The 20,868-nt window shown below is 50.3% G+C and overlaps 1 protein-coding gene across 5 annotated transcripts in view; it reads right to left on the bottom strand.

Annotated features, from left to right (window-relative positions):
* The window catches only part of DNAJB6 (DnaJ heat shock protein family (Hsp40) member B6), a 67,358-nt gene that overhangs the window by 37,649 nt on the left and 8,841 nt on the right, over nucleotides 1–20,868 (bottom strand). For 3 of the 5 annotated variants that reach the window (XM_043590037.1, XM_043590041.1, XM_043590039.1), the window contains exons 2-5: nucleotides 5,447–5,537; nucleotides 3,056–3,165; nucleotides 1,106–1,165; nucleotides 152–262 (exon numbers count right to left, since the gene is read on the bottom strand). In XM_043590037.1, coding sequence (XP_043445972.1) covers nucleotides 152–262; nucleotides 1,106–1,165; nucleotides 3,056–3,165; nucleotides 5,447–5,511 — 346 coding nt within the window. In that variant the 5' untranslated portion in view covers nucleotides 5,512–5,537. Of the gene's footprint in view, nucleotides 1–151; nucleotides 263–1,105; nucleotides 1,166–3,055; nucleotides 3,166–5,446; nucleotides 5,538–5,634; nucleotides 5,659–11,375; nucleotides 12,324–20,868 lie in introns of those variants that run through there. The other 2 variants (XM_043590038.1, XM_043590040.1) reach the window with 2 other exon arrangements.

The raw sequence follows: 20,868 nt of genomic DNA, 5'->3' as shown, positions 1-20,868 counted from the left end.
CTCGTTCAGAATCACCTTCCAGAGAGGAGGGAAGGGGTTCGGGAACCCCCTCCGCTGCTTCAACACAGGCGAGCAACAGGCAGCCACCTGTGGAAACGGGAAAGGTGAGTCCGCCGCAGTCACAGACACACCCACCAAACAGCGAACTTACCGAAGAAGTCGAATGAAAACGGGTCCCTTCCACCGAAAAATTCCCTGAAGACGTCATCTGGGTTACGGAATGTGAAGCCAAAATCAAACGGATGGTCAAAGTGAACTCCACCTACGATGGTACAGCACGGCATTTAGTTGGTGCATTCCCGCGTTTAGTAGGCCAACAGTTCTGTCTACAGAGGATTCTACACCACGACCCGAAGAAAAAACGGCAAAGGCTCCTACGCCTAGGGCTCTGCTTCGCAGCAAGAGCCGTGCCTGAACAGAGACCACCTGGGGCTGGCGGGGACAAGCCGGGGGAGGCTTCCCACCCCTCACGGTCACGGTCACGGTCACGGCAGCAGGGTAGTGCTAGCACTTTCCCACCATGTCTGCAACCGCCATCCGTACGTAGGAAACGTGGCTTCATCTTCTGTGCGGACGGACCATCATGTAAACCGTGCACAGAAGCACACTCGTTCACGCTCCTCAAGTGGGGCGTGTGCTTGGTAGGCAGCGCTATTCTCGAAGAGGCCACCGACCGTGGTGCTGACGGCGGGCAGGTCCCTGCTACGACCTCTCATCACACACACGCCCCCGAGTGAGGCCTGCCCACCACAGGCAGTCAGGTCTGCCAGTACAATCAGCTTGGTCAGGTAAGAGTTTTTAAGGTCTTCTGACAAAATATCAGGTACTGATCCGGGAGTAAGAACTCACAAAATACTCTAGTAGGTTATACGGATTCCGGATCTACAGAAAGTACCACGATCAGCATACACTTCGTAGCCGAACGCAAGGGTTTCCAGGCAGCCCATCTCCACAAGTCAGCCCACTTTCCAGGCCACATCTGTGTTTCCGGAAACACAGCCTGTCCAAGAAAACGGACAAACCCGACCCCTTGTCTAGACCCTTCGTTGCCAGATGGCCTCCTCCGCTCACTGAAAAGCCAAGACAAAAATCAACATTTACATACCTCCACCTCCGCCATTTAATCCTTCTTTGCCGTATTTGTCATAGATGTCTCGTTTTTTAGCTACAAATTAGAAAGGAGAGTCAGGAAAGACCAAGTTCTTTTCCCCTCAAAGTTCAAATAAAGCCTCTACAAAGTTGTACATCAAGGAACCAGTGAGTTTTCAAGGTTTCGCAATTAGTTTTAAGGAGTTAGGCCTCCATTACTTTAAATAAAAAGGGAAAGAGGGAAAATCTAAGTACATCTCCCTAAAAGCTCCCAAAAATTAAGTAGTAAAAATTAAGTAGTAATCACTTTTTAAGCTAAAAAGTGGTATTTTTTCCACGCTACTGTGCACAGTGTGTGTTCATGCGTACATAAAAGTCACACTAAAGGGGGCAGAACAGAAGAGACTCATAAATATGGAGAACAAACAGAGGGTTACTGGAGGGGGTGGGGGGGTGAGCTAAATGGGGAAGGGGCACTAAGGAATCTACTCCTGAAATCGTTGCACTGTATGCTAACTAACTTGGATGTAAATTTTAGAAGATAAAAAATAAAATAAAACAAACTTTTAAAAATCACACCACAAGTTCTAAAACTATTCCAACTCTACCAGTGCACAGTCTCCCAAAAAAATAGGACAGGGCCTTGGTGGGGGCAGGAAATAGAGGTACCAGAGCCAGAGAAAGAGCCGACCCGAATGCATGCCCTTGAAAGGACAACAGCCCAAGCCTGAGGATGCTCTACTGTCTTGTCCTCTTATTTACCTTCTAGAATAAACAACTACACTGCAGCCCTGTTTAAACAGGTCACTTCCTCTTGATACACCAGGTTTTCCGCCCAAACCATCAGGTTCTACCAAACCGTGTGGTAAAGTAACAGGAGTTATGGGGGCGCCTGGGTGGCTCAGTCGGTTAAGCATCCGACTTCAGCTCAGGTCATAATCTCCTGGTTTGTGAGTTCAAGCCTCCGGTCGGGTGAGCTGGAGCCCCGCTCCAGGTTCCACAGTCTCTCTCCGTCTCTCTCTCTGCCCCTCACTCACTTGTGTGCGCATTCTCTCTCCCTCTCAAATAAATAAAACTGGAAAGAAAAAAAACAGGTTATGGGGAAAACGGGTGTACGAGCAAACCACTTAAAGCCAGTTGATGGTAACCAAGTTCTAAGAAGAATGGGATCTAGGGGCATCTGGGTGGCTTAGTTGAGCGTCCAACTCTTGAATCTGGCTCAGGTTGTAATCCCAGGGTCGTGGGATCAAGCCTCTCTATCCCTGTTTGAGATTTTCTCTCTGCGCCCCTGCCCTGCTCATGCAGGCGCCCAATCCTCTCTCTCAAAATAAACAAATAAAAATAAACATGGGGGGGCGCGCAGGGAGAACGGGAACTTTCTGTGCAAAGGTAACTTCTGGGCTTGGGATAAAACACCGGGTACTTCCTTTACAATAGAAGAGGTATTGACAGATACAAGGCTGACTTCCTCAACACTCCACCACTCTAGCCCTGGGGCGGGGAAGGCGCGGCCGAGCTCTGAAGTCTAACTCAGCTGGGTGCGCAGTTCCTGGTTTCCTGACACCAAGGAAGTCTTTCCAAGCAGTAAAACCCAGCACACGAGCCCACTGGCCAGGTATGTGTAAGCAGGACAACGGAGATGAGCGGTCACGGCGCCACCGACGGAGAGTGGTCACAGCCACCGCCATGCAATGACCCAGACGGATTCCTGTGCCCCAATCTGTCCTGTCAGTCCTCAGACCAGGGTGTCAGTACTGTTTAAAAGAGCCACCCTGAGAGAAAGTGCTAGAAGCCAGGGTGCTCCCCAGCACTCACGGGTAACTGTATCAAGTGTCTGCCAGGATCAGGAGTCGAAGCTTCACAAGAAAAGGAAGCAACTTCCATTCTCAGTGCCCACACCTCGGCCGCCCAGATCCACATTCTGCTGGCCCCGGGGAGGAGCCAAACCCTGGGTAGGTGCGCTCACCGTCCGATAACACCTCATACGCCTCAGCCACTTGTTTGAATTTTCTCTCTGCTTCTTCTTTATTCTCAGGGTTTTTATCTGGATGCCACTTCAGTGCCAGTTTCCGGTACCTTGAAAGGAATAAAAAGGGCACCGGTCACATCCAAGTGCAGAAACCCAATGGCTGGGAAACATAAGTAAGGCGGAAACTGGCTTCAGAGCTGTAAACCTGGGCAACTGCTAGCGATTTCCATTGTAAAATCTTCCTTTCCCCGAGAATGAAATAAGCAAGTTCTCACTCCAGACAGCATGAATACAAACCAACCTCTAGAGAGACGTTAACGCTAAAATGTTTGAGAACCAAAACGTGCAGTGTGAACTCGTGGTCGTGCGGCCGAGGAAGCACAGAACAGAGGAAGAAGGCAGCCTCGTTCGCAGGGCAGGAAGAGCCCCCCCGCCTCGCATGTCGGTGTGACAGATGCTGGCACCGCTCACAGAGCCACCCCGTTCTGGATTCAAGATTCACCGAAGGTTCCGCTTAATAGTAGTAACTATATGCTTTTGGAATACAAAGAAAAAAACTCCTCTCTTCTTAAACAGAAGCACCACATATGGGAGGAAGGGGGTGCCCCTCAAAATCTAAAACTAGACTAAGGACCAGAGAGTCCTAGCACTTGGCAAGCTGTGAACGTAAGGCTGCTGCGGTTCAATTTAATCGCAGCATTTTAATCAAAAATCTTGGCCTGAACTTCCTAAGCTCGAGTTAGTGCTGGGCTCTACTCCTTCTCGCTGCAGACCTAAACATGTAGTAGCAGACCAAGGGCCCTGAAGCACTACAAACCTTGGTAAAAAATGACAGACCGTGTGAAAGACGGAGGACGGTCACTTTGCACAGGGGGTAGTCCTGTGAACACAAAGACACGAGAAGAGACTCCCGAGTGTTCACGGGTGTGTTTTGAAAGACTACGCCATGTTTTTAGACTCAAGGCCTGATACGTGAAGTGTAAAGAACGTCAAATGTCTTTCAGTGTTGGCCTTGAGACTGACGTCCGGCCCCACACCAGTAAGCGAGCGCCAAGGACACACGGCCTGTGACACAAACACAGGTAAGACTGTAGGTCTCCCCGGAGAAATGCGCAGGGAGGGGACAGCCACCTACCATCACCCCTCAAACAAAAGTTTCTCTGGTCGCTGCACAAGATCAAAGCCTAGAGTCCACAAAACGGACTACGAACACGCACCAGCCATGGATGCAGTTTCGCTCATTTAAAGCAAGTAAGGCTGCATCTAGTCTAAGTCAGTATTCAACTGCGCACTTCATGGGAAAATCTTCTTCCATTTAACGATGGCATTTTCTCAGTTCACACTTCAAAGCCACCCTGAAGACAACGGCCGGCCCACGTTCTCGTAAGAAACTAAACCAGTCCCCTTCCTGACCGTGTTTAGCATAACGTGGGCCTGTTTCTCCATCAGTTAGTGGAAATACTATTTACATATTGTGTTTATTCAAGAAGAGTGCAGTTAACTGGCGACTGCTGTCTGTGAGCTGTGAGCCGGCAGACGCGAGGGGCCCCACGGGTGACACAGCTCAAAGGCACTTCCTGGGCCCTCCTACTCAAGTTGCTTGGCTGCGGTTTGACACAGGGCAGGCCCATCACAGGAGTCAAGCTGCTATGTTTAACATTTCTACGTGAACGATTTATTCAAGTACCCTGAATTTCCTTCTGCAGACCCACTAAGCCTAGTAGCGCAGACTTGTGTGTGAACAAAAACGCCAGTCCCTTAACAAACTGAAACAGTTCCAGGCTTAGTTTTTAGTCTCTCTAGCTCTGCTAAAATCTAACTCTGTGCTACACATTAAGGTCAAACGAAGTAAAGACCCAGTTCACCTTGAGTGCCACCTGTGGCCTCCACCTTGCCCCCGCCGTGGGCCAGCCCTGGTCACAAAGGCCTAGGAAGGCCAGCAGGGGCGCAGCACTCAATCTGGCTCTAACGGTACAGGCCGGGGCCAACGACAGGGATCCCGAACAGCTACTACCCTGAGGAGGTCACAGCACCACACTCTACAAGCGCGAAGTGCCAGGTCAGCTCCGTTCCACAGTCAATGTCAAAACTGCCTGGGATTATTTCGCATCCTCAGTTAAATGTCTGATCTGCTTTAAGCAGCAACAGAATCCACTGTCCCAAGGCAAAGTAACGGAGGAAACCAAGTGACCTTCTCATCCCTCAATGCCAAGTGACAGGCTGGGCCTAGTCTGAGGAGGCGAAGGTTAGTTTCACTGCCTTGTCTGAAGATACAGTGAAACAGCAGCATTCTAAAACGGTTATACCACATGAAACGCCACTTCAGGAGACAAAAAGTTACACTGCCCAAGTGCACAGATTCATTACTGCATAAATACAGTTACTTACGCCTTTTTAATATCCTCAGCTGAGGCATGTCTCTGCACGCCTAGAACTTCATAGTAATCCACCATGTTTTAACAGGCTGTTGGAGTGAGTCCTGCAATTAGAAATCCATGGTCAATGACATGACTGCTGAGGTTGGGTTCATCATGGGGGTAGGAGCACAGCAGGAGAGGGAGGGTAGGTCACCTCACCTGAGCACTAACCACTAGCCTGCCAGGCTGGGCCCTCATCCGGGAACAGATTCCAAGATTTGTGCCCTAGACCCTTCTCAATATAGAATAAAAGCTCTGAAATAGCCTAATAATAGCCTAAACTAAATAAAACTAACAGGTGACTCTGAGGCAGGCACTCAGTGCCCACTTGACCACCAGCTGACAGGCCTTCTGTGAGTATCTGGTTTTCCTGACACGGGCCCCGCTCTGGGAGCTTCGGTTACCCCTCCATTCAGTGCGTTCCCGTGCCAGGCGTTGGGCAAGACTGCACAGCCACCAGGACGAACACGCTGTCCCCGCCCTGAGCAGACACAACATGGGAACCACACAATGACACCTCCCACGGCTTGTGGCTGTCACTGGGGACGAGCTAAAGCACGCCCCCGGAGTCCCTGGGAAAGGAAAAGGAAAGGTCTCTGACAGCAGAGCTATTACTGTTAACTTCACCCTGTGGCTTCACCCTCCCACCGGCTCTCCCTACAGATTAGGCCTTCGGTGGAAAACTAGCAGCAGCAATTTGCTCAGTGGCTTTTGTCACTTCACAGGGCAGGACAATGAAAACCCATCCTACTCCTACCATTGCTAACAAGGCTCGGCCTCGGGTGCCACAGACCGACTACACGTATGTGCGATCGGGCGCCTGGGCGGCTCAGTCGGTTGAGCGTCCGACTTCAGCTCAGGTCGTGATCTCACGGTTCGTGGGTTCGAGCCCCACGTCAGGCTCTGTGCCGACAGCTCGGAGCCTGGAGCCTGCTTTGGATTCTGTGTCTCCTCTCTCTCTGCCTCTCCCCTGCTTGCGCTCTCCCTCTCTCTCAAAAATAAACATTAAAAAAAATTAAGAGGCGAGATCTAACGGATTTACTTCTTTTACTTTGATTGGCTAAAAGCACTTCATTCAACTAATGACCAAGAACTTACAAACAGCAGGCCTATCCCTGGATGGTACACAGGAACTTCACCCAGTGGAGCAAGGCCCTCACTCAGGCTACTCGGCCCACAACTGAAGCTGGGCTTTCTGTGCCCGCCCCCCCCCCCCCCCCCCGCCAGACACTGTACCATCAGACTTCAGAGAGCGACGTTCGGACTGGAAGCGAGCACATGCCATCACAGTCTTAAGGCCACAGTGCTGGGGCACGACGACGGCCGGGTTAAATGATGCCCAGCGAGAAATTACGCCATTTCCCAAAACAAGACACCTGGCACAGGTGTCTCCCACGTTTGGGGAGCGACCGTGGTAAAAAGGTCCAGTGTTACATCACGACTCGGCACCTGTGTGCATGCCAAGCCCTTTACAAAAAAGTCTACATATAAAGGGTCAGGAAGGAGCACGTAACAACTACGTGTTACTAGTCCAGGAGCGCGACACAAAGAACAGCTCAAAAATACCCCGGGATGGGGCACCTGGGAGGCTCAGTGATTGGGCGTCCGACTCTTGACCCGGACTCAGGTCACAATCTCACCATCTGAGAGCTGGAGCCCCTCAAAAGCTTTGTGCTGACAGTGCAGAGCCTGCTTGGGATTCTCTCCCCCTCCCCTGCTCGCGTGCTCTCACGAAGTAAGCTTAAAAAAACTTTTTAAAAAGTACCACAGGGTGACCTGAAACAGATCCCCCATCACCTAGAAATGTTAAAGTCCAGCAAAGACATCTGAAAAAAGCTGAGCTCCCAGAAGTGGTGATCCTGACACGGCGGAGGGGTGCCCTGTTTTCAGGATAGGTCTTGCTTTTGAGGCACAGGAAGCCAGAGGATGCAACGGAGAACCCCCCCCCCCCATACCGTGGCTCTCAAAAGGCCATAATTACGACACAGTGGGGAAGAGAAACCCTCCAACGAACTTCAAAGAGGAGAAGAGCCCTGTCCCCCCAGCAGCTGGAAGCCTGAAGGCTCAGTCAGAGGTACAGAATGGAATCTCATTACGTTCCTTATCTTCAAAATTACTAAACATTACCCTAGGATGGTGAAGCAAATAGAGGCGCCCTGCAGAAAAAAGTATCTACAACCTAAGTCACAAAGATTCCAGCTGAAAACATAACTCCTGCTGCTGAACACGAGCTGACAAATTCTAAAAACGAGGAAAGCATCAGGAGTAAGTTAGAACACCCCCAAGAATCTGAAATAAGCCGGGGGCTCCTCGGTGGCTCAGTCCATTCAGGTCATGAACTCACAGGTCATGAGTTTGAGCCCCACTTCAGGCTCACTGCTCTCAGTACAGAAACAGCTTCGGATCCTGTCACCCCCCGCTCTGCCCCTCCTCGACTCATGCTTGCTCTCAAAAATAAACAAACATTTATAAAATTTTTTTAAAAGAGTCTAAAATAAGAACTTGAAAAGAAACAAAAAAAGGACTCATGAAATAATCACAATAACGAACAGGAAACCACACTGGGGGCTGACAGCTCAGAGCCTGGAGACTGCTTTGGATTCTGCGTCTCCCTCTCTCTCTCTCTGACCCTCCCCACTCATGCTGTTTCTCTCTCTCTCTCTCAAAAATAAAATAAATTGGGGGGCACCTGGGTGGCTCAGTAAGTTAAGAATCCAACTTCAGCTCAGTTCATGATCTCATGGTTCGTGAGTTTAAGCCCTGCATCGGGTTCTGTCGGCACAGATCCTGCTAGAGATTCTCTCTTCCCTCCTCTGACCGTCTCCCATGCTCTTTTTCCAAAAATAATAATAAAATAAAATAATTAAAAAAACCTCCTTCCCCTTTCAAGAAATAAAAGTTTTTACAGTTGCTAAAAAGTTATTTACATATCGTTTTTATAAATACATTTTTTTCACGTGAACACTACTACCCCCAACATGGGACTCAAACTCACAACCCCAAGATCGAGAGTCGCATGGCTCTACGGAATGAGCCGGCCGGGTGCCCAAAATAATTTTTTGTTGTTGTTGTTGTTGTTTTGTTGTTGAAGCAGGCTTCACGCCCAGTGCAGAGCCCAAGGCAGGGCTTGATCTCGTGACCCTGATCGAGACCTGAGCTGTGATCAAGAGTTGGTTGCTTAACCAACTGAGCCACCCAGGCGCCCCTAAAAACATTTTTTAAAAAGACACATCCGCGGTCCTACTGTTAACCAAACAGAAGGTTAAGTTTTTAAGATCTGGGCATTTATCAAACTTCTTGTAGTCTGTGGCAACACAGCATAAACCTGTAGTAACATAAACTAGGGCCCAGCAGCCAACAGTTAGAAAATCCATGTTCTGGGGGTGCCTGGTTGGCTCAGTCACTGGAATATCCAATTCTTGACCTCAGAGTTCTACAAGTTTGAGTCCTCCGTCGAGTGTAGATGTTACTTAAAAGTAAAATCTAATATTTAAAAAAAAAAAACCCAGGTTCTTATCAAATGTGCCCATTTGGCCAAACAAAACTTAAACATTTAAGTTTTGGAATGCTTAAAGAAACAATGGAACAAAAATGGAAAACTAATATCACAAAACCAGAAAAGAACAACCGTGAGAACAAAACTCTTATGTTAAGAAATTTCCTTGGGGGGGGCTCCTGGGTGGCTCAGTCGATTGAGCGTCCGACTTCGGCTCAGGTCACGATCTCACGGTTCATGGGTTCGAGCCCCGCGTCGGGCTCTGTGCTCACAGCTCACAGCTCGGAGCCTGGATGGAGTTTGCCTGGGATTCTGTGTCTCCCTCTATCTCTGTCCCATCCCCCCCACTTGCACTCGATGATGTCTTTCTCTCAAAATAAACATTTAAAAAAGAGAGAGAGAGAGAAAGCCTTTACGTCAAAGGAAATTAGAAATATTTAGGTTAAATGTCATTATCAATTTGATCACATGATGAAAGAAATATTTAGAACAGACCGTACAAAACCTCAAATGCAGCATTAACAGTTCTAGAGGTCAGAAGGTTAAGAATTCAGGGGTGCCTGGGTGGCTCAGTCAGGTGAGTGTCCCACTCCTGACATCTCCTCTGGTTGTCATCTCGAGGCTGTGAGATCCAGTGCAGACCCTGCTTGGGACTCTCTCCCTCTCTCTGTGCCCCTCCCCACTCGTTCTCTCAAAATAAACCTTAAAAAAAAGTTTTAAAAAGGTTAAGAACTCAGAACAGACTTTTGAACTCAAGACTTGTCATTCTGAATACCAAAATATGTATTTTTCTCAAATACACTCTCACAATTTGTTTAAAGGCATCTTTTTTTTTTTTTTTTTTTTTTTACTACTTATTTAAGAGAGAAAGAAAAGGTTCAAGTGGGGGAGGGACAGGAGAGGGAGAGAGAGAATCCCACGCAGGCTTCCAGCTTTCGGGGCCTGGTCGTATGAACCTGAACCGTGAGATCACGACCTGGGCCAAAATCAAGCGTCGGATGCCCAACAGACTGAGCACCCAGGCGTCCCTTTCAGAATTTTTTCTTCTTTTTTTCTGAATCTGTTTAAATTACAAATTAGAGAAAACCATATGGTTACTCTTCCTACAACCTAACATGAAAATCCAAACAGCCGTGACAGACCCCCTAACAAAAATATTACTGGGGTCTGCCCTCCGGTCTTCAAAGGGGGCTCAGAATCATGGTGACATGAGAGCAACTTAAGAGCAGAAACTCAACTGTAACAGGCACGTGCAAGGGGCGCCCACACCCCTCACGGGAAATTCCACAGACAGTGTGAGGCATCAAGAAGCTTCCGAGCCGAAGGGACGGAGGGTCCGAGCACACAAAAGGGAGGGAGTCTGTTAATTACCAAGAAGACGAGAGATGTCTGGACATTACGCAGATTCCTTAGGTACAGGGGAGTCTCGGAGGAGGTAGCTCTCTTCCGGGACAGGCTTCCTCCTTTCCAATGTAAATATAGGCGGTTGAGAGCGAGGCCGAGGGCGTTTCAGGCTTCCACTGGGTTTTGATTACTTTAAACTTGCAACAATCTCTATGCCAAAGAGATGGGGGGCAGGGCACCCTGCCACGAGCACCCACAACCGTAACTGGAGGACGTACCTCCAAGAACACGGTCGTTCACCATATAGCTTTTTGAACTGTTTCGGTAGGTTCAACTTAAAATACTGAGGTATCTGTGCGAAATGCACTCAACTACACAAGATGGGAGTGAGTACCCAATTTTAAAAGGTTTCCTCGGGGCGCCCGGGTGGCTGGGTCGGTTAAGTGCGTGAGCCTCGTTCCAAGGCACGTCACGATCTCAGGGTCTGTGCTGACAGCTCGGAGCCTGGAGCCTGCTCGGGATTCTCTCTCCCTTGCTCTCTGCCCACCCCCGCTCACAAGGGCAGGCGCTCTCTTTCTCACTCTCAAAATAAACATTCAAGAAAAAGTTTCCTCCGTGGTAGTTACTGGATTCAGAGCACACCACCGAGTCAGCGACACCAGCCAAACCGTCTGAAAATTACCAGCCACAGAAGGGGTCGTCAATTCTCGAGACCAAGAAGCACAGCAAGCTTACATCTTCAGAAAGAAAAACCCGAACGCAAGCTACAGCACAACAGCTGCCAGAAACGGCAGAAAACTCGAAGCCCTGCGTCCCTACCTCAGAGGGCTGAAAATTATGTGACATTCTGGTCCCTGCTGAGCTCCAGCTGCTGCCGCTTGCACCCACAGGGCATCCCGGGAGCTCCCAGCACTGCAGGACCGGGCAACCCACTGCGCCCAATGGAGCGAGGCTTAGAAAAGTCTCAGAACTAGGCTCCCACTTCCTAGCGGCTGAGCCACACGTGGCCAGAGGTCACCCGGGGAGTCAGATGCCACCGCTCAGACATCCTTGAACTCACTTCAAAGCTTGTATTCTCAAGTCCAGTTTCGCCAGCCTTGGCACTCAGGTGCCTGTTTCCGTGCAAGTGACGACGGCAGCGTGGCAGGGCCCTCCAGGCAGTCGGCGCACGCGTGGGAATTGGCCCGGCCTTGCCAGATGTGAACACCGCGGTGCCTTAACCAAAGACACCCCCAGGACGGTCACTGGGGCTGAGCGAGCGCAGGAGAACCATCAACAGCAGCACCCGGGAGACGAGCAACACTCGCGTGATGGCGACCAGCGGCCACCTGGCCCGCGTCCTAGACGGAGACGGTCCCTCGAAGAAAAGGCAAACGAACTGAAGTGTGCATCAGACCAGCCCGTCTGCAGAGCCGGACCCCTCACCCTCCACCGCCCCTGCAGCAGCAGGCTGTCCGTACCTCCCCCCTTTCCTCTGCTCCTTCACCCGGTCCTGCCCAGCCGCCACCTGCCCCCTTGGCTCCCCACCAGCGCAGGCACCCCCAGAAACAGCTCTCACAGCTGGGCGCCCCAAGCCCTCGGCACACTGGGCTTTCCGGTCCGTCCGTCTTGTGGTTTCCTCTCCCTACGAGCCCCGTGGGCACAGGGTGGGGAAGCCAGGGTTCCGGACCCCTTCTCAGGCTGCACTCCCGCGTCTTCATCGTCACCCCCGTTCTGCAAATACCACGGATCCCGCAGCGATTCCCCAACGTAAGCTCCAATCCCAGGTCTCTGCTTGGCACTTCAGACACGAATAGACAGATGACTGCTTGACACAGCCACTTGGCCGTGTGACAGACGTCGCAAATAGAACAGGACCAAATTTCACTGGGTCCCCACCCCACTCCTGGTCTTCCGCGACTGAATTCTACCTCGTGCTCTCACGCTGTGGACTGGAAATTTCGCCCTCACCGACACCACTACCCACCCCGTGACAGAACACCCACACACGGCAATCCACGGTTTCACCAGGCCTAGCTGCCAACTATCTCAAAACCCTTCCACTTTCTCCATCTTCAATGGCACCAGCCCCTCCTGCCGCAGGAGCCTCTTAACTTAATCACACCGTCTTCTCTCACAGCCAAGGTGAGCTATAAATACACAGGTGCTGTCACAACAGATGCGAGATGGTGTCCAGCACCGGACAGAACCAGCTACGAAGGACACGGTCAGCTCCGCCGAGGATCAGATGGAACGAGACGTTACTTCGCTGACCAACGCGGAGTGTGGGGCGGAGGCGCGAGATGAGCCGAGGACACGCCGTCAAGCAAGAAACTTTAGACGCAGCCGACGTCCCAGGCCGGCCACTGTGACACCTTGAAGGTGACTGAGAGTGACAGCAACTGAATGGGGGACACTTGGGCCCCGGGACTGGCGTGTGGAGCAGGAGAAGGGTATTCAGCAGAATACCGGCCGGACGGGACTCAAGCGTCTAGAGAACAGCACCGTGCCAACGTCGGGGCTCCGTTCGGGGGAGTGTACTGTGGTTAGATTGAGGAAAGCTGAGTCAAAGGCGGACAAGAAACGTCTGTCGACGTCTTGACAACGCTACTGTAAATCTGAAATCACTCCCAATTAAAAACCAAAAACCTGAAGTCAAAAAGGAGTAGAGCCAGTTCAGAAGGACACGAGAACAAAGCTGATGGAGCACTCGTGGACCCAAAGGGACGGCGACAGGACCACCAGGAGGAGTGCCGTGCGTCCCGAGCACACGAGCACACACACGAGCAGGAGTCCCGGGTGGCCTGTGCTGCCTGCCGCTGGACGAGCTACGCTTGCGACCGAATGGCCGATGAGCCAACATTCTTTTTAAAGAATTCCTGCTAACAGATGCACGAGAAATGCTAGAATTAGAAAATTACCCTTCTGAAAGTAACAACTGGGGTGCTTCTCAAAGCACAGGCTTCGACCGGCAGCGCCCGCATGTTCTTCTAAGCGAAAGGACCTCTTAAGTAACCGGCTTTTAACTTTGCCTCATAAAACACTTAGTCCAAACATTCTTGCTTGAACAAAGTCCAGGGAGCAGCCCTTAATCTTGGACAGTTACTGGATTCTCTGTAGTGAAGAGCGGGCCTCCAGGGAGCTGTCACCCTTTGGTCCCTGGTCCACGGGCGGGCTGAATTTCTCTTCGACACAGGTGTCTTCAAACACTCAGGGGTTTACCATCGTGAATTTTTCACTCTCTAGACATACAGCCTTACATCTCTGGGTTCCTGAATCTCCACCTTGAGCAAGCTCCAAGGCCGCGATCCCTTCCTACCCGGATTCCAGCACCATCAATGATGCGGGGACGGTCCAGATGTCACCAACGGAAGGGAACAAGACATTTCTCCTCTGAACCTGGATCACCAATGTTAGGTCAACTCTCGTAAGAACCATACCTGACTTCAATTATCAACATAAACTCAGCTATGCCTTTTTGAGTCTGTGATCGCCCTGCTGCCTCCCACTACTGCCTCTGTGCAACGGCGGCTCTTCGGATCAATGAGCCTCACAGCTCGCCCCAAAAAGTCCACCTTGCTTATGTTGGCCCACTGTTCCAACCAATCAAAAGCTCTTGGACACCCATTCTACCATCAACATATTTACTCCCAATGAAAACAATGAGGTAATTCTGAGTGACTGTAATCCCATTTATTGATAACCATCATACGCTAGCTTAGAGAATAAGTCACCAAGTTTAGAAAACAAGTATGTAAACAGGTTAGTCAAGGACAACACAAACATGTATGGAGACAATGAAGCAAACAAAGCTTAAAAGAACACTGCCATTTATTGATGAACTGGAAAACAGAAAGCAAACGGAAAGCTCCCTGTGCAGAGACAACCTCAGCTTCAACTACAATGACTGCACACACAGACAAAACTATGTGGCCCACGTAAGAGGCAAGAAGTTAGTATGGTAAGACTCGGGGGGGGGGGGGGGGGGGCTCAAGAAAAAGGATACAATTCAAGAATAATTTTTTTAAGTAAGATTTTAGGGGTGCCTGGGTGTCTCAATCGGTTAAGTGTCCAACTCTTGGTTTCGGCTCAGGTGGTGATCTCATGGGTCATGACAGTGAGCCCCGAGTTGGGCTCTGAGCTATCTGCACAGAGCCTGCTTGAGATTCTCTCTCCTCTGTCTCTGCCGCTCCCAGCTCATGAAGGCTCTCTCAAAACAAATAATTAAAACACATTTTCTTTTCAACGTTTATTCATTTTTGAGAGATAGAGCATGAGTGGGGTGGAGGAGACACAGAATCCGAAGCAGGCTCCAGGCTCTGAGCTGTCAGCACAGAGACCAATGCGGGGTCCAGAGACCCAGCTGGGAGATGGTGACCTGAGCCGAAGTCAGAAGCTTAACTGAATGAGCCACCCGAGTGCCCCAATAATTAAAACACATTTTAAAAAGGGGGGGGGGGCACCCGGGTGGCTCAGGTCATGAGCTCGCGGTTCGTGAATTCAGGTCCTGAGTTGGGCTTTGTGCTGACAGCTCAGAGCCCGGAGCTTGCTTCGGGTTCTGTCTCCCTCTCTCTCTGCCCCTCCCCCACTCGCACTCTGTTGTCTCTATGTATGTCTCTGAAAATTAAACATTAAAAAAATTTTTAATAAATAAATGAACTAAAATGGTCTTTACCCTCCTGAGATCAGCCCAGTGTCCCTGCTCCCCAGCCCCGACCGCAAGCGAGTCTGAGGGAGGGAAAGAACTTGCTGTCCAGCCCTCATCCAGGACTTGCTGCGAGTCCCACACTCCCCACGTGGCCTCACACTCGCACCTGAGGTCACAGGGAACAGGTAACACCAGAAAAAGAGGAGCCCTCGAGGGTGGGACTCCTGCCTTCTCTTCTCAGGTATACCCAGGACCAGGGGGCATGCGGCTCCCTACTCACTGCCCCCCACCATCTGTGGACACTGCCAGGAAAAAGTGGCTTCTCTCCTGCATCCAGGCGCCAAGTAAGGAAGCAATCATTACACGAAGGGGCAGATCACGTCAACTGAAAGCACAGGTGCCCACAAAGGCTTCAGGCAGCTGGAAACGGCCCCCAACAAGCATCCGAAACTCCACGGCCTGACGGTATAAGCCCGCCAGCCACACACACGTTTGTTTCTCAGGTCATTAAAATGAAACAAAACTTGAAAACCCCAGTCCCTTGGTCACGCCCGCCACATTTCAAGGGCCCCACAGCCACATGTGGCTACTGACCTCCGTTCTGGAAAACACAAGCAGAGGACAAAGAGAGCTCCACAACACACAGGGCTGGTCTGCAACCTAACAGATATCAACTCAGGCTTACAGGCGATCTGGGTGAGATAATTCATTACATAATCTTTGCCAATGGTATTCTGAAACTTCTCTCGCTTCTGATGGGACCCCACTCCTGTATTTTAAGAAAGCTACAGAAAACCAAGACGTCATATTCTTTCAGCTAAGAACAACTGCTTCTTGGGACAACTGGTGTGTTAATCTATGAAATTTCCTTAAAAAATTCCACCTCTTTAGTAAAGCCACTAAAGTAAATCCCATTAACTAAAAGTACCTCCTCCCATAAACTCCCATAAACCCTCACCATCAGGACTTTCAGGAAGTGTGTCCTAAAGGCCCGTAGTACCTGCCTATACACAGGTGAATACCACATAAGTAGAAAAATTGAGTGTACATCTCCCCAGTACACCTCACGATGTGATTAAAAATTACAGAACAAGGGGTACCTGCCTGGCTCAGTCAGAAGAGCCGGGGACTCGTGATCTCAAGGTCTTGAGTTTGAGCCTCAAGACGAGTGTAGAGTTTACTTAAATACAACTTAAACCTAAACTACTACGTACATTAAAACCAAAAATAAAGTTACAAGTAACAAGATTAAAAATACTTGTATGTGCTTGCCAATCATAAAGTAATCAGCTACGATTTCAAGCTACGCTGTGATCAGGACAGTGCCACGAGGGTTCTAGAACAGTGTTCTTCAGGACAGATACGGGTGGTAGTCAAGGGCAGATGTCCTGGGCCTTTCACCAGTGTCAGTCCAACGCCACAGTCGGAGCGAGATCCTCTGAAAGTGTTCTCACCCCAGCACACACACTACAAATACGGCGAAACACAAATGCTGACAACTGCTGTGCCCCGGCCAGGCTGACAACTCCTGACTCGGTGCCTAGTTCATCCCAGTGGGTACCTGAGGACGTCAGGATCAACCTGTAAAGGTCAACTTCTTTTGAGATAAACATACAGGTTTCATATTTAAAATGGCAAACTCGGGGCGCCTGGGTGGCTCAGTCAGTTAAGCGGCCGACTTCGGCTCAGGTCACGATCTCACCGTCAGTGAGTTCGAGCCCCGCGTCGGGCTCTGGGCTGACAGCTCAGAGCCTGGAGCCTGTTTCAGATTCTGTGTCTCCCTCTCTCTGACCCTCCCCCGTTCATGCTCTGTCTCTCTCTGTCTCAAAAATAAATAAATGTTAAAAAAAAATTTTTTTAAATAAATAAATAAAATGGCAAACTCAACAGACACATTTACTCTCCCTCATCCTGAAACATCCACCAAGATTCTCCTTACAGATAGGACTTCTGCTTTCCAACACATAAAGAGCGGTAAAGTCACCACTCCACACCAACAAGCAAAACAAAGTTGAACTGAAAAACAGGATTTTTTTGTTGTTCATTTCCAGAGAGAGGGTGCACGTGGGGAAGGGACAGAGACAGAGGATCCCAAGCAGGCTCCACACGGTCAGCACAGAGCCTGACGCGGGGCTCAATCCCACGAACCATAAGATCACGACCCGAGCCAAAATCAAGAGTCTGATGCTCAAACAACTGAGCCACCCAGGCACCCCAAGAAACAGCTTCTTTTTTTAGATCTGCCCCATAAGTGAGGTGTGCCTCCCGCACTGAAAACACAGGTGGGCACACAGAATGGGAACTCGCCAATGCAGAAGCCTCCAGAGAGGTTGACAGGGAAATCCGATGAGCTGACAGGGAAATCCGAACCGTCACCAGCCGGGGTTGCTGGCAGCTCTGTGAGGACAAGTTTGAGGTACACACTTTCATGAGCTCTACCAGCCCTCACGGGAAATCTGGGACAAAAACGTACTGGGGCTTCGGGCAAGGGAAAAGGAACCATCTAAAAATACCAAAACGTGGGGTGCCGAGCATTCAGCTCTTGGTTTTCTCTTGGGATTCTCTCTCCCTCTCTCTGGCCCTCGGCTGCTCATGCTCTCATGGGCTCTCTCTCCCTCAAAAATAAATAGCGGATGGGCGCCTGGGTGGCTCAGTCGGTTAAGCGTCCAACTTTGGGTGATGACCTCACGGTTCGTGGGTTCGAGCCCCGTGCTGGGCTCTGGGCTGACAGCTCAGGTCCTGGAGCCTGCTTCAGATTCTGTGCCTCCCTCTCTCTGTTCCTCCGCCACCTGTGCTATCTGTCTCTCAAAAATAAACATTAAAAAAATTTTTTTAAGAATTTTTTAAATAAATAAACTTTAAAACAAAATAAATACAAATACCAAAACAGGGGCACCTGGCTGGCTCAGTGGGTTGAATGTCTGACTCTTGATTTAGGCTCTGGTCAAAATCTGCTGGTTTGTGAGACAGAGCCCCTCTCCCCCAGTAGGGCGAGGAGCCTGCTTGGGATTCTCTCTCTCTCTCTGCCCCCCGCCCCCCCCCAAACACCACACACCACTTTCTTCTAGAGGAAGTCTGCCCTCAAGGGAAATACATTGCTGGAGCCCAACCTACCTAGGGGCAGGGAAATACCCAACTCCAGTCCCCTCCTGCCCTCCTGTCCCACCCAAGGGGAAGTGGGAGGCACTGGTGAAGTGGACCAGAAAGTGGAGACCTGCTCAGGGACGGGGACACCTCCACCTCCCCCACCGGCCTGCACACCACTTGCCTACTGACAGCAAGCAGCTCCTTTGTCTGGTACCTCATGCGCACCTTTCAACGAAACATCACCAGGCATACCAGAGGGCCAAACACAGTCTGGCAGGCTTAAGCAAGGCTCGGCACAAGTCACCCGTGCAGGAATCACCGAATCAGGAATCTGGTGAAACTGTGATTGATATGCTATGAGCTTTAATGGAAAAGCAGACTACACGCCAGAACAGAGGCACAACGTAAGCAGAGGTGAAATTCCTAAGAGTCGGCAAGAAATGCTAGAGAGAGAAACCCCGGCAGAAAAGATCAAGGTCTGTGACGAGCTTAGTAGTAAACGGGGCATGGCTGAGCCAAGGGGCAGACAAGCCAGGGGAGGAACAGACCGACCGCAGAGCGCCCAGTGCCCGTGGGGCAGCCAGCAGAGGTGCAGCCCGCGGCCGGAGCGCCAGAGCTAGGAAAGGAAGGATCAGAAACAGGGCTCCGAAGCATCAATCAGCCCTGAAGGACTAAATGAGAATTTCCCCCAAATGAACGTCAGGCACCCAACAACACCTCCAAGAAGAACGGAGAACACTATGTGGGATAAATACCCAAAAATTACACCGGGGCGTGTCACATTCAAACTTCAGAAAATCAAAGATTGAAAAAATCTTGAAAGAAGCCAAAGGAAAAGACAGCCTACCTACGAGGAAGCAAAGGAGTTCCATCCATGTAGGAAAGAAGGGAGGGAGACAGTTTTACCGTGCTGGGCTGGGGCGACGGGGGGGGGGGGGGTGGACACCACCTGCAATTCTGTAGCCTGCAAAGTTATCCTGCAAAAGTGAAGAAGAAAGGCCTTCTCTGGCCAACGAAAACTGAGGGAATTTGTTGCCAGCAGATCCACCTTGCAAAAAATGTTAGAAGTCCTTCAGAGAGGAGGAATATGCTGTAGGACAAAAACTCAGATCTGCATAATGAACACCAGAGAAAAGAGAGGTAGACACAAGATGCGCTTTAATTTTCCTCAGTAATCTAACAGGTAACAGCAACAGCGTATTCCACGACAGACACTTCTGCGCACCCCTAGACTTCCTGCAGGTGAAATGAACGAGAACCCCACAGGCAGGAGGGAAGAACTGGCAGCAGAAGGTGCTTGCACTACCCAGGGACCATGACAGTGTCGATGGCTGTGAAGTCAGTCATAAAGGAACACTGCAAACTCTAGGGCGACCACGAAAAAAGGTAAAAAGGAAAGGGGGGGGGTAACACTCTAAAAAGGAAAGAAAATGGAATCACATGAAACGTTCAATTAAATCTACAAAAGGCAGGGGCGCCTGGATGGCTCAGTTGGTTAAGCGTCCCAGGTCGATTTCAGCTCAGTTGGTGATCTCCTGCTATGTGAGATCAAGCCCCACTCTGGGCTCCGTGCTGAAGGTGAGGGACCTGCTTGCAATTCTCTCCCTGCCCTCTCTCAAAATAAATAAGTCAACTTAAAAAAAAAAAACAAACTACAAAAGGCAAAAAAGTTGGAAGCAAGGAAGACAAAAACAGTAACAAAGGACACTGGTAAAAACCCATAAATGGTTCAAGAGCCACTTTAAACATCAATGGCCTGGGGGCACCTGAGTGGCTCAGTCAGGCTCCACACTGTTGGTTTCGGCTCAGGTCACGATCTCAGGGTTTGTGGGTTTGAGCCCGAGTCTGGGCCCACACTGTGAAGCCTGCCTGGGATTCTCTCTCCCAGCCCCTACCCCACTCACTCTTTCACAATAAATAAACATTTAAAAAAAAAAAAAATCCACGGTCTGAATAAAGCATTCTGCAACTCACCTAACAGAATTTCTCCTGCGTGGCACACTGACCCACCCACTTCTCCATCAGCCTCCTCTCAGGCCCTTCGAAGAGCTCGCTCTTCCACGGGACACTCCCACGGGCTCCCCCCACACCCTCAGCTAACCAAATTGGATGCCCAGGCCCCTTCCCTGAACCCCGGCCGGCCAGGCCCCTACGACCCAGCAGCTACCCTTCCCTAGCTTAGCCTCTCCCATGGGTCAACCACCCACCGGGAAAAGTGGAAGGATGCACAGGAGGCAGGTCTGCGTCCCATGCACACCCGCAAGGCCTCAGTCAGTACACCTGCCGGTTTCTGGCCTGTTACTTTTCGTGCCTGTCACCTTTACTGTTTTTTTAACATTCTTAAAAATTGGTGTTAATGGACACGCTGTAATAGTCACAAAAAACACAAGTTAGAGATGCTAGTTATTTTTCCTGCAACAGTTAAGATGAAATGTTTCATTAATTTACTACCAAAACCCATCACACATGTCACCCGTGTCATCTTGGGGCGGGGGGAACCTCAGACTCCTGCACAGCATCAAAGGCTCGTCCCCTGATTTCGTATCCTCCCGGCTGCCATCCCAGGTGCAAACCGGACTTCACCATCGGGCTTTGAACAATGAGGTCTGAGTGCCCTGGTCCCTCCCAGGTGCCCTCTGCATCCTCCAACTGCAAGGAGGACACGCCTCCTCGCCGGAGGACACGCCTCCTCGCCGGAGGACACTTCGGGGCAGCTAGCTTCCTCTCCGCTGAAACTGCATCTTACACACACCTCCATCATAGCATGCATCATCATCTCGTCCCCATCACTGTTTTCCAGGCTTTTTACATCATAAACTCCTTGAGGGCAGAAGCCATC

The sequence above is a fragment of the Prionailurus bengalensis genome, chromosome A2, assembly GCF_016509475.1.
Source record: "Prionailurus bengalensis isolate Pbe53 chromosome A2, Fcat_Pben_1.1_paternal_pri, whole genome shotgun sequence".
Lineage (NCBI taxonomy): Eukaryota > Metazoa > Chordata > Mammalia > Carnivora > Felidae > Prionailurus > Prionailurus bengalensis.
Note: the sequence above shows the minus strand (reverse complement) of the source record. Positions and strands in the feature narration are given on the sequence as shown.